General features: G+C 46.8%; 1 protein-coding gene across 2 annotated transcripts in view; it reads right to left on the bottom strand.

Moving 5' to 3' along the window:
• Nucleotides 1-12,577, bottom strand: part of NEMF (nuclear export mediator factor) — a 103,646-nt gene that overhangs the window by 49,522 nt on the left and 41,547 nt on the right. For both annotated transcript variants that reach the window (XM_073577740.1, XM_073577741.1), the window contains 5 exons: nt 3,395-3,457; nt 1,293-1,405; nt 602-659; nt 464-522; nt 152-272 (listed from right to left, as the gene is read on the bottom strand). In XM_073577740.1, coding sequence (XP_073433841.1) covers nt 152-272; nt 464-522; nt 602-659; nt 1,293-1,405; nt 3,395-3,457 — 414 coding nt within the window. The remainder of the gene's footprint in view (nt 1-151; nt 273-463; nt 523-601; nt 660-1,292; nt 1,406-3,394; nt 3,458-12,577) is intronic.

The following is a 12,577-nucleotide window of genomic DNA, read 5'->3' as shown; positions in this document are numbered from 1 at the left end:
ATCGGACGGTATCGCTCAACTCTAGTTATGACAGATGTAAAGTGTAATACCATCTATCAGCACTAGTTGGCGGCACACAATTATATTTGTATTTATTTATCTCACTTATATAGCGCCATTAATTCCATAGACATCTCAATAATTTAATCACCCAGTGGCTCATTCTCTTCCGCCGCCAGCTCTGTATTGCTGCTCGTCACACTTTCTAGATCCTCATCCTGTACTTTCACTTTGCGCTCTCCTTTGTGTCTCCAAACACAAGCCTCATCCACCTAAAAGAAAGAATCATGTCCGCAAGTAGCAGCATTGTTATAAAATAGCCAAAATCTAATCTTATGAACTAGTTATATTTAACCCTCTACTGGCCAAATAAAGTCATAGACCGACAGACCGGGGGACACACAACAAAATTAATGAGAAGACAATTTAGTCTGTGACGTAAAAGAATCTCTGCTGTACAAACCTTGAAAAGAAACCCAAATCCCATCATCAGGTAAGAGGGTGGAAGGAAATTCTTTTTTCCTAAAAAAAGGTTCCAATGTCACAAATTGTTGCAGCAATCACGGATTTAATGACGAGAGCATGAAGGCGATGTGCTCACCTCTGATCATGAAGCTTCCGGTGGTCAGGTACTCTCCTGTTGGAGCAGTTTTTGACACCTGAAAGGGACAGTATATAAATGTGTAATTGGATTGCTGATGGGACATCTCGTCCTCCTTTTCAGAATATGACTCTGAAATCTCATTCTCTGCAACCCCTGGGAAAACAATTGATTTTGTGGGGTACAGCCAGGTGATTGCCACATGGGAAAAGGACATGGCAACCATTCTGCGAAATCGTCATCAGGACAGGAGTTGCTTGCTTGTACAGAGTAGAGATGAGTGAATGCATTAGCAGACCCCTGGGTCCAGTGGTCCAATCAGTAGTCAGTGTCCTGCGAAACCACTCTCCACCTAGCAGTGTCCCCAGCTGCACTTCTGATTAGCTGGCTGACAGCAAACCCATCACTGCAGTGTAAGGTGGCGCCAGGCCAGCTAATCAGAGCAGGTGTTGGTGATGCCGGCAGTTCACTGGCCACAGACTGCTAATGTGGCCACTGAACCCATGTCTTGCAAAACGATTCGCTCACCTGTAGCACAGAGCATCTCTATATTCTGGCTCATAGACAGAGGGGTCCTGAGGAGAGCATTACCCTTTATGATTTCTATATACCCTATGAGGGAAAATGGACAGGGGCTGCCAATAGAGAAAAAAGTTGGTTAATTTTACACAACAGAACATAAGTATAATACCTGATTATGATGGACCCACCAGGCACTGGTAATAACCCGGGCATCCCACGCGGCACTATAGCACACAGCCATAGTGCCCGCTTCAGTTAGGGTTCGGGGTGGCACCGGCTCATCTAGCAGAAAACACAATAAAAGAACAGATTGAATGGAGTTGGTCTGTTTTTCATTGTGTTGCCATCTATCTCTATACTCGCCTACTGGCTTCACGAATCTGGAAGTCTGAATTCAAGTCAATCACAGGCTTGAGGCGGTGAAATCTTATGCTAGAAAGCTGCAAAATGTCCAAATAGGTGCAGGACACCAACTTATGCTCTACACAACACACTGAGAAAGTGAATCTGGGGACGAATGAGGTGTGGGGACCCCTCATCCTATGTTTGTGTTGTGTCACTTTAGGGTTAATCTATCCTAAACACTACAACATAAGGTACCGTATATACTCGTGTATAAGCCGACCCCCCCCTGAATTTTGTCACAAAATACTGGGAAAACTTATTGACTCGCGTATAAGCCTAGGGTGCACAGTGAGTGGCCCCAGTTTTGCTGCACAGTGTGTTGTGGCCCCAGATAATGCTGCAGAGTGTGTGGCCCCAGATAATGTTGTACAGTGAGTGGCCCCACATAATGCTGCACAGTGTATGGCCCCAGATAATGCTGCACAGTGTGTGGCCTCAGATAATGCTGAACAGTGTGTGGCCCCAGATAATGCTGCACAGTGTGTGGCCCCAGATAATGCTGCACAGTGTGTGGCCCCAGATAATGCTGCACAGTGTGTGGCCCCAGATAATGCTGCACAGTGTGTGGCCCCAGATAATGCTGCACAGTGTGTGGCCCCAGATAATGCTGCACAGTGTGTGGCACAGTGTGTGGCCCCAGATAATGCTGCACAGTGTGTGGCCCCAGATAATGCTGCACAGTGAGTGGCCCCAGATAATGCTGCACAGTGTGTTGTGGCCCCAGATAATGCTGCACAGTGTGTTGTGGCCCCAGATAATGCTGCACAGTGTGTGGCCCCAGATAATGCTGCACAGTGTGTTGTGGCCCCAGATAATGCTGCACAGTGTGTTGTGGCCCCAGATAATGCTGCACAGTGTGTTGTGGCCCCAGATAATGCTGCACAGTGTGTTGTGTCCCTAGATAATGCTGCTTAGTGTGTGGCCCCAGATAATGCTGCACAGTGTGTTGTGGCCCCAGATAATGCTGCACAGTGTGTGGCCCCAGATAATGCTGCACAGTGTGTGGCCCCAGATAATGCTGCACAGTGTGTGGCCCCAGATAATGCTGCATAGTGTGTTTTGGCCCCAGATAATGCTGCACAGTGTGTGGCCCCAGATAATGCTGCACAGTGTGTGGCCCCAGATAATGCTGCACAGTGAGTGCCCCCATAGCATATGCTGCACAGTGTGTTGTGGCCCCAGATAATGCTGCACAGTGTGTTTTGGCCCCAGATAATGCTGCACAGTGTGTTGTGTCCCCAGATAATGCTGCACAGTGTGTTGTGGCCCCAGATAATGCTGCACAGTGTGTTGTGGCCCCAGATGTTGCTGCTGCCGCTGCCTCCGTTACAAAAACAAACAAAAAAAACCTGTATACTCACCTCCTGCTGCCCGCTGCTCATCAGCGTTGCCGGCTCTGGAACGGGGACAGGTGAATATGGCTCCCCCCGTTCATACTCCTCCCCTCCTGGCTCTTCTCTGCAGCGCAGTCCCTGCTTGTTCCATGTTCTCGGCGGCTTCTCTTCGCCTCTTCCTGCTTCAGCGGTCAAGTGGTACCGCTCATTAAAGTCATAAATATGTGCATATTCATGAGTTTAATGAGCGGTACCACGTGACCGCTGAAGCAGAAGACCAGGGGCGCTGAGAACATGGAACAAGCAGGGGGGCTGCAGAGAAGAGCCAGGAGGGGGGTGAGTATGATCTCTGACACCCCCGATACCCCGCCAATCCCCCCCGGTATATGACTCGTGTATAAGCCAAGAGGGGGACTTTCAGCCCAAAAAATGGGCTGAAAATCTCGGCTTATACACGAGTATATACGGTATATGAATATATATCATCTATAATAACTGATCATGAAGGATGAACTCTCTGGGTAGTGGGTACCTTTGACATTCTTAATGACGCAACTGGTGGCCCCATGCAGGTCAGCGTGCACGTAGATGTCACCTAGACATAGAAACAGCCAATGTTACACAAATATCTAGTGCAAAAATATCATTAAGCCTAAACGTTAATATAGTTTGTTACTGGTTTCCATCACAGAACTGCAACAAGCCCTAGTTACGAGTGAGGGTTTCCAAAACAGCACATTTATCCCACAATACAGAGCTGCACTGAAAATGTCACATATATAGTATGTGAAATATAAGGTGCTATTAAATGATTAACGAGTATGCTCGTTGCTCGGGTTTCTCCGAGCATGCTCGGGTGGTATTCGAGTATTTGGAAGGGGGTTGTCTGTTTGTTAGGGAATTCCCACATGTATTCAGGCTATCAAGTAGTCGCAAATAATGCAGCTGAGGCAACAGAAACTAAATCTCCGAGCACTTCCAAATACTCGGAGATCACCCGAGCAACCAGCATACTCGCTCATCACTAGTGCTATTGACATGAAGTTCTTCACCAGATGTCGGTAATAACCAATCCAGTCCACACAGGCAAAGAAATCAAACCATAGGTGTCCATAGATTAAGATGTGTAATAATGAGACAGGGAAATATATTGAACACATGAAGAAAGAGGTGCAAAAAGCCATGAAAGTCACGACACCAGCTGAAATTATCAGCAATTAGAAAGCAATCCTGCCACTTAATGAAAAATAATATTAGCTGGTTCATCTAATGGCCTATAAAAAGGTGTCTCATTACCAAGGTGCCACAATAGAAACATCTCATGATGGGTAAAACCAGTGAGCTGTCTTAAGACCTTCACAACCTTAATGCAGCAAAACATACTGATGGCAACAGTTACAGAAGAATTTCTAAACTACTGAAGGCTCCAGTAAGCACTGTTGGGGCCATAATCTGGAAGTGGAAAGAACATAATGTCACCATAAACTAACCATGTCCAGGTGCTCCCCGCAAGAATTCAGAGGAGTGAAAATTATCAGAGTTGTCCAAGAGCTAAGAACCACCTGTGGAAAGCTACAGAAAGACCTAGAATCAGCAGTTACGGTATATTGTTTAAAGAAAATAATTCGTAATGCCCTCAAGCCTCCATGACCTGTATGCACACACACCCCACTGCTGAACAAAAGCATGTTTAAGAGCGTTTAAAGTTTGCTCAACAACATTTAGACAAGCCTGTGAAATACTGGGAGAATATAGTCTGGTCAGATGAGACCAAAATTGAACTCTTTGGATGGCATAATACCCACCATGTTTGGGAGGCTAAAAGGCACTGCATATCACCACAAAACACCATACCAACAGTGACATTTGGTGGGAACATCATGGTGTGGGACTGTTTTTCAGGATACGGCACTGGCAATCTTCATATAATTGAAGGAAGGATAAATGGAAAAATGTACCAAGACATTCTGAAAAAGATAAGTCATCTAGAAGGATGATGAAGATGAAACGAGGGTGGACATTTCAGCAAGACAATGATCCCAAAACAGAGCTCTCAGAGAAAGAAAATAAAGCTGCTAGAATGGCTGAGCTGATCACTGGAATTGAATCCAACAGAGAATGTAAGGAAGGAACTAATGCTCAGAGTTCACAGAAGGATTTAAAGAGTGTTTGTGTGAAAGACTGGTCATAGAATCATAGAGTTGGAAGGGACCTCCTGGGCCATCTGGTCCAACCCCCTGCTCAAAGCAGCATTTGCTAAATCATCCCAGACAGATGTCTGTCCAGACTCTGTTTGAAGACTTCTATTGATGGAGAACTCACCACCTCTCATGGCAGCCTGCTCCACTCATTGATCACTACCTGTCAAAAAGTTTTTCTAATATCTAATCTGTGTCTCCTCCCATTCAATTTCATCCCATTGCTTCTATCCTTTCCTTGTGCAAATGAGAATAAAGATGATCCTTCTACAATGTAACAGCCTTTGAGATATTTGTAGACAGCTATTAAGTCGCCTCTCAGTCTACTCTTCTCCAAGACAAACATTCCCAAATCCTGCAACCTTTCCTCATAAGACAGGGTTTGCAGACCGGTCACCATTCTGGTCGCTCTTTTCTGAACTTGCTCCAGTTTGTTGATGTCTTTTTTAAAATGTGGCGCCCAAAACTGGACACAGAATTCCAGATGAGGTCTCACCAAAGAGGAGTAGAGGGCAATAATGACTTCACGTGATCTAGACTGTATGCTTCTGTTAATACATCCTAGAATTGCATTTGCCTATATATTCAGTCTGTGATCTATTAGTATACCCAAGTCTTTTTCACATGTGCTGTTGCTTAGCCCTATTCCTCCCATTCTGTATATGCTTTTTTCATTTTTATTGCCCAGATGTAGTACTTTGCATTTTTCCCTGCTAAAAACCATTCTGTTAGTTGCTGCCCACTGCTCCAGTTTGTTTATATCTTTTTGAATCCTCTCTCTCTCGTCTCTAGTGTTAGCTATCCCTCCTAGCTTTGTATCATCAGCAAATTTAATCAGTTTACCCTCAATTCCTTCATCTAAATCGTTGATAAAGATGTTGAACAATACAGGGACCAGGACGGAGCCCCGTGGTACCCCACTTGAGACATTCTTCCAACTGGATGTGCAGCCATTTACGACCACTCTTTGGGTCCGATCACTAAGCCAGTTATGAATCCACCTAACAGTTGCCTTGTCCATTCCATACTTAGCCATTTTTTCAATAAGGATCGTGTGAGATAATTTGTCAAATGCTTTGCTGAAGTCAAGATATACTATATCTACAACATTTCCCTGATCCACCCAATCAGTGATTCTGTCATAGAAGGAAATTAAGTTAGTCTGACATGACTTATTAGTTACAAACCCATGCTGACTCTGTTTAATCACTTCATTCTTATCCAGGTACTTACATAAATGTTGTTTAATAATTTGTTCAAAGATCTTTCCTGGTATAGAAGTCAGACTCACCGGCCTATAGTTGCCTGGGTCCACCTTCTTCCCCTTTTTGAAGATAGGAACAACATTTGCTCTTCTCCAGTCTTCTGGCACTTCTCCTACTCTCCAAGAATTTTCAAAGATTATGGAGAGGGGTTCAAAAATTTCTTCTGCTATCTCCTTCAGCACTCTGGGGTGTAATTCATCTGGACCTGGAGACTTGAATTCATTTAGGTTAGCTAAGTGTTTCCTCACTATCTTTCTGTTCTGTTTATAGATACTCTGGATTCTTCTATTACCTTAATAGGACAGTGAAGAACAGTTGATGTTACATTTCCTTTCTGAGAGAAAACAGATGCAAAATAGGAATTTAAAAGTTCGGCCTTGTCAACATCCTGTCTTACCATTTCATCATTTTCATCCTGTAAAAATTCCTATAGCATCTTTAACTTTTCTTTTACTTTTCACATATCCCCAAAATCATTTATTATTGCTTTTGACATCTCTTGCAAGCCTCAATTCAATGTCAGCTTTAATAATCTGATTTGTGCCCTGCAAGTTCTGCAGACAGCATTATATTCTTCATAGAATCATAGAATCGTAGAGTTGGAAGGGACCTCCTGGGCCATCTGGTCCAACCCCCTGCTCAAAGCAGGATTCGCTAAATCATCCCAGTCAGATGTCTGTCCAGCCTCTGTTTGAAGACTTCCATTGAAGGAGAACTCACCACTTCTCGTGGCAGCTTGTTCCACTCATTGATCACTCTAACTGTCAAAAAGTTTTTTCTAATATCTAATCTGTGTCTCCTCCCATTTAGTTTCATCCCATTGCTTCTAGTCTTTCCTTGTGCAAATGAGAATAAAATTGATCCTTCTACAATGTGACAGCCCTTTAGATATTTGTAGACAGCTATTAAGTCTCCTCTCAGTCTTCTCTTTTGCAAACTAAACATTCCCAAATCCTGCAACCTTTCCTCATAAGACAGGGTTTGCAGACCGGTCACCATTCTGGTCGCTCTTTTCTGAACTTGCTCCAGTTTGTTGATGTCTTTTTTAAAATGTCTTCTTTAAACATGCCTCCTTCTTTCCATTTTATAAACATATCTTTCTTCCTTTTTAGCATGTGCTTAAGTTCTGTGTTCATCCATCCTGGTTTCCTTAAATGCTTTCTATTCATCCCTCTTTTCAGGATTGTTAACAATTGTGCTTTGAAAATTTCATTTTTCAAGATTTCCCATCCTTCCTGGACATTTTTGTCCTTAAGGATATCCAGCCATTGGATCCCTCCAATTCTCTTTCTGACTCCCTTAAAATCTGCCTTTCTGAAATCTAACCTTGACGTCTGAGTCTTCACAGGTCTTCCTCCTCTAGTTATCCAAAATTCTAAAATAGCATGGTCGCTACCTCCTAGGGTCCCAGCCACATTTACCACCTCAACCATTTCCTCCCTGTTTATAAGGATTAGAGTCAAGGTAGCAGTTTCCCTTGTTTTCTCCCCTACCTTTTGGAAGAAAAAGTTGTCAGCAAGAGAAGATATGAATTTCCTTGACCTGTTAGTTTTGCCTGAGAGAGATTCCCAACAAATGTCAGGATAGTTGAAATCTCCTATGACAACTATGTCATATTTTTTGGAGAACTTGGCCATTTGATGCATAAAGAGTTCATCCAGATGTTCAGCTTGCACAGGCGGCCTGTAGTAAATACCTACAATGGTGTCCTTTCCATTGTTCTGTCAAAAATCACACCTGAGCAATGCCTGCGACTATTTCTCCAAACAGGAGACATCATGAAGCTTTATCACCACCGGACCCCCCAGGCTTCCCAGGAAATTTTAGATTGAAGGGGACCCAGAATCTCTCCTCTGGTCAATATCTCCTTCAGTAGATGAGGTACTGGAGGAAATTACAGACCCATCCAGAATCCACAACCCTCTGAAGCTCATACTCCAGGCCACCATCTACTGAAAGCGGAGGAGGCGGGGATGAGGGAGATAATGCAGAAGGCACATACTCCTTTAATAGGGAGCTATGGAACACATTAAAGAGGCGAAGGGTTGGCGGAAGCTTTAATCTAAATGCCACAGGTTTGACCACCTCTAAGATCTCATGTGGACTAATATACTTTTTGACCCAACTTCGCCGATGGTACTTTAAGTTTAATGTTCTTAGATGACAACCAAACCTTATCCCCAAGCTTAAAAACAGGACCCACTGAACGTCCATCAGCCTTTCATTTTTGGCAAATCTGAGCACTCCTAATATTCTTTTTGAACCTCCCTCCAGACATCATCCCACATTCAGAACCAATCCTAGAAAATTCACCAAAATGGGAATGAAAACCAAAGGTGAGGATCCGGTAGATTGATTTCTCCTTCGCCTCATTGGGGGACACAGGACCATTGGTGTTATGCTGCTGCCACTAGGAGGACACTAAGCAAATACACAAAGAAATTGGCTCCTCATCCACAGTATACACCCTCTGCTGGCTCTATCCTGAGCCAGTTCTTGCCTAATGTCGGTAGGAGGCACTAGGGTCTGGCTTCAGACCTCTACGTTATTATTTTAATTTTTCCATTTTTACTACGGATTGAAGGGGCGATGGGGACTTTCAAGGTCCCGATCTCCCAAAATCATCAACAGGCGGGCACGCGGAGCGTCGTCTCCCTGTATCCCCTCCTGCAACCTCAACGCCGGCCTAGGCTCTCCTCAGGGGCGACGGATCCCTTCAATGGGTCCTCTCTCCCCACATCACCAACAGAGGACAACATGGGGTGTCGCCCCCAAGTACCCCCTTCTGGAGCCAGGTTCTTCAGCCGGACACGTCAGCCTGCCTCACCAATCCTGAGAAGAAAACTACCTCAGGTAACATGCAGAGGCTCCATGCGGCGTCCGTGTAGCCCCACTGCCCGAAAGTGGATGGTGACTGGAGGCGAACGAGCCCTCTCCACCGCCCTATCAAAGGGAAGATGGATTGAGGAGGATCCGTGCGGCCCACAACCAAGCACTAGTGAATGCTGCAATTGGCACAATCTGGGCCTACTACACTGACCCACCCGGTTCTGATTCACACACCCGGCTCTGCTGCATCCCCTTTCAGCAGAGCAGCACCTGCAGGCTGGCAGGAGAGGGGCTCCTCCGATGGTTCTTTCATATGTCCGGGTCCCTAGAGGGTTACGTGCACCAAACCGCCACGCTGCTGCCGTCATCGCTCATTGCAATGGTACCGCCGCTGCCTCGGCACCGCCGCAGCCGAAAATTTAGCCCCCAGCTTCTGTTCGGGATAGGCCAAGTTCCGCCCACTTTTTAAGCGCCTTTCGCTCTGAGTGAGCAGCGCTGTGGCCACATCCTGCCCTCTGGGCCTGTCTCCGCCCCCTTCTGCTGGAGCTTCTCGTTTCTCACGAGAAGTGCCGTCTTGTTCTCGGACCCCCCCCCACTTCTGGGGGTGGCGCTGGCATAAGGGGGCTCATCCTGCAGCGGGGGGCGCGACATCCGACCCCTTCTTACATCAGCTGGCGCCGAAAAATTGAGCACCCCGCCTTCGGCCTACATTAGACCGCAGCCCAAAACCCTGCCCACGCTAGGGTGCGTGGTGGCGGTTCCACCCACTTTCTTGGCGCTTCTCGCACAAGAACGAGAAGCATCCCTGAGATTCTCGTCGGCCATCTTGCTCCCCCACGAGATGGCACGGAAGTGGCTGCGGCATACGACCCGGCGGCATTCAGCGCTGAGGACAGCGCTAATCCAGGGCAACGTGCAACCCCCAAGCATCATCCTAGCTCAGGCGCAGTGTGAATACATGCTCTTGTGCACAGACTCAGGATCTGGGGAAGCTGGTACACAGCGCTTACCCCTTTCACTGCAGCAGCTTCTAAGCAGTAACTAAAGATGTGCAATATGTCTCAAAGACCTCTAAGAAGTCTGATAAAACGCAGTGGTGTATGCCTCAGGTACCGCACATAATGCACTACCACGCTGACACCGTAAGGCAATCTATGCAGCCTGCGACCCTTTATGCGTACAGGAGCCCCCTGCTAATGCCGACCCTGGTGGGTCTAGTCCGCCCTAATGGGCCTCGTCTCTGGTACAGTAGATGGCCTCTCTGGCCAAGGCTATTGACCCGTCCGCCTCACGAGAGTCTTCCTCAGACAGGGACCGGACTGCAGCAGAAGAAATACAATTTCTAGATATCCTCCCCCTGACACTCTCTTGCCTCGGTGTCCTCAGACACTGCTTCATGCTTCCCCTCACCAGGGGTTTGCTGCTAACACGACTCAGAATACGAGTCTGATGTGGCCATAGTCCCGCACTCGCTGCGGTTAATAAAATCCTTAAAGTGGACGCAGCAGTCCGGACCATGCCGTGTCTTTCTATAGGACCAAATGTCCTCACAGGGGGCTTTTTTGCCAACCACATTGAGTTTCGGACATTGTTCAGAGGCATAGATGTTGCCCGGATAAGCGATTCCCAGGGCAAAAGCCGCTGGAAGCCAGGTACCCTTTTGCACATACTCCAAGAAAGGAGTGGACTCAGTCTCCCGCAGTGGCTCCACCCATAACACTGCTAGCTTCCAAATCTCTCCTGTCTGACTGACAGCTCTTCCATTAAAACCCCCATGGGGGACACAGGACCATGGGTGTTATGCTGCTGCCACTAGGAGGACACTAAGCAAATACACAAAGAAGGTGGCTCCTCCTCTGCAGTATACACCCTCTGCTAGCTCTATCCTGCTGCAGTTCGGTGCTAAATCAGTAGAAGCTCACAGATAGCCACAAAGAATGCAACGTGTCAAAACCAAGGAACAACCACAAGCCAAAAGGGTGGGTGCTGTGTTCCCCAATGATTGGCTCGGAGAAAAGGATTTTACGGTGAGTACACATAAAAATCCCTGTTTCTCCTTCTCCTTATTGGGGGACACAGGACGTCCTAAAGTAGTCCCTGGGTGGGAAACAGCACGACAGCTGAAACCTCGTATACCAAATAATTAAATCTGGCTTACAGATCTGATACTGCCGATTGCAGAATCTGCCTGCCAATGGCTGCATCTTTAGGAGCTTGAGAATGAATGGTGTAATGCTTAACAAACGTGTGAAGGCTGGACCAAGTTGCAGCCTTGCAAACTTGCTGTGCCAACGCCTGGTGCCGAATGGCCCAGGAAGCCCCCACTGACCGAGTGGAGTGTGCCTTGATCCCCGCCGGAATAGGCTGACCTCTGACATGGTAATCTTCTAGGATCGCAGAGCGGATCCATTTGGCTATTGTAGCTTTAGAAGCAGGTAGGCCCTTTCTGTGTCCCTCCGAAAGCACAAAGAGGGAATCTGATTTGCGGAAATACGCTGTTCTGGAAATGTATTTCCTGAGTCCCCTCACCAAATCCAAAGCGTGGAGAGCTTTCTCAATACGATGGACCGGAGCTAGGCAGAACGAGGGCAAAACTATGTCCTCATTCAGATGGGAAGAAGAGACGAATTTAGGCAAGAAGGACGGAGACGTCCTTAACACCACCTTGTCCTGGTGGAAAACCAGAAATGGAGGTTTGCAAGACAAAGCCGCCAATTCCGAGACCCGCCTGATGGATGTTACTGCCACAAGAAAGAAGAGTGAGTGATGCGTCCTGCAGGGGTTCAAAGGGGGCCTCTTGCATGGCACCTAGGACCAAATTAAGGTTCCAAGGATCCAGAGGCATCTTGTAGGGAGGGACAAGGTGCGACACTCCCTGTATGAAGGTCTTAACCTGCGATTTGGAAGCTATCCTTCGCTGGAACAGGAGGATAGGGCTGAAATTTGGCATTTGAGAGAAGCCAGTGCCAGGCCTGAGTCTAAACCTGCTTGGAGAAACTCCAAAATGGAAGGGATAGAAAACACAAGTGGGGAACATCCGCGGGTTTTACACCAAGAGAAAAAGGCCTTCCAAATACGATGATAAATGCGCATGGAAGTAGGTTTCCGAGCGTTGATCATGGTGGACGCTACTTGTTGCGAGAAACTGTCCTGGGCTAGGATCCAGGATTCAATGGCCAGGCCGTTAAATTCAGCACTTTCAAGTTCTGGCGGTAAATGGGCTCCTGAGAGAGAAGGTCTGGGCGGTCCGGTAACCGCCAGGGAACGTCGGCGACTAGTTGCACTAGTTCCGCGTACCACACTCGGCGTGGCCAGTCTGGTGCAACGAGAATCACCGGGATAACTTCCGCCTTGATCTTTCGGATGAACCTTGGAATTCGTATAAGCGGTGGAAAAAAGTAAGGGAAGCGAAACTGATGCCAC

The sequence above is a fragment of the Dendrobates tinctorius genome, unplaced genomic scaffold (genome assembly GCF_039654945.1).
Source record: "Dendrobates tinctorius isolate UK_male_01 unplaced genomic scaffold, ASM3965494v1 ptg000057l, whole genome shotgun sequence".
Taxonomy (NCBI): domain Eukaryota; kingdom Metazoa; phylum Chordata; class Amphibia; order Anura; family Dendrobatidae; genus Dendrobates; species Dendrobates tinctorius.
Note: the sequence above shows the minus strand (reverse complement) of the source record. Positions and strands in the feature narration are given on the sequence as shown.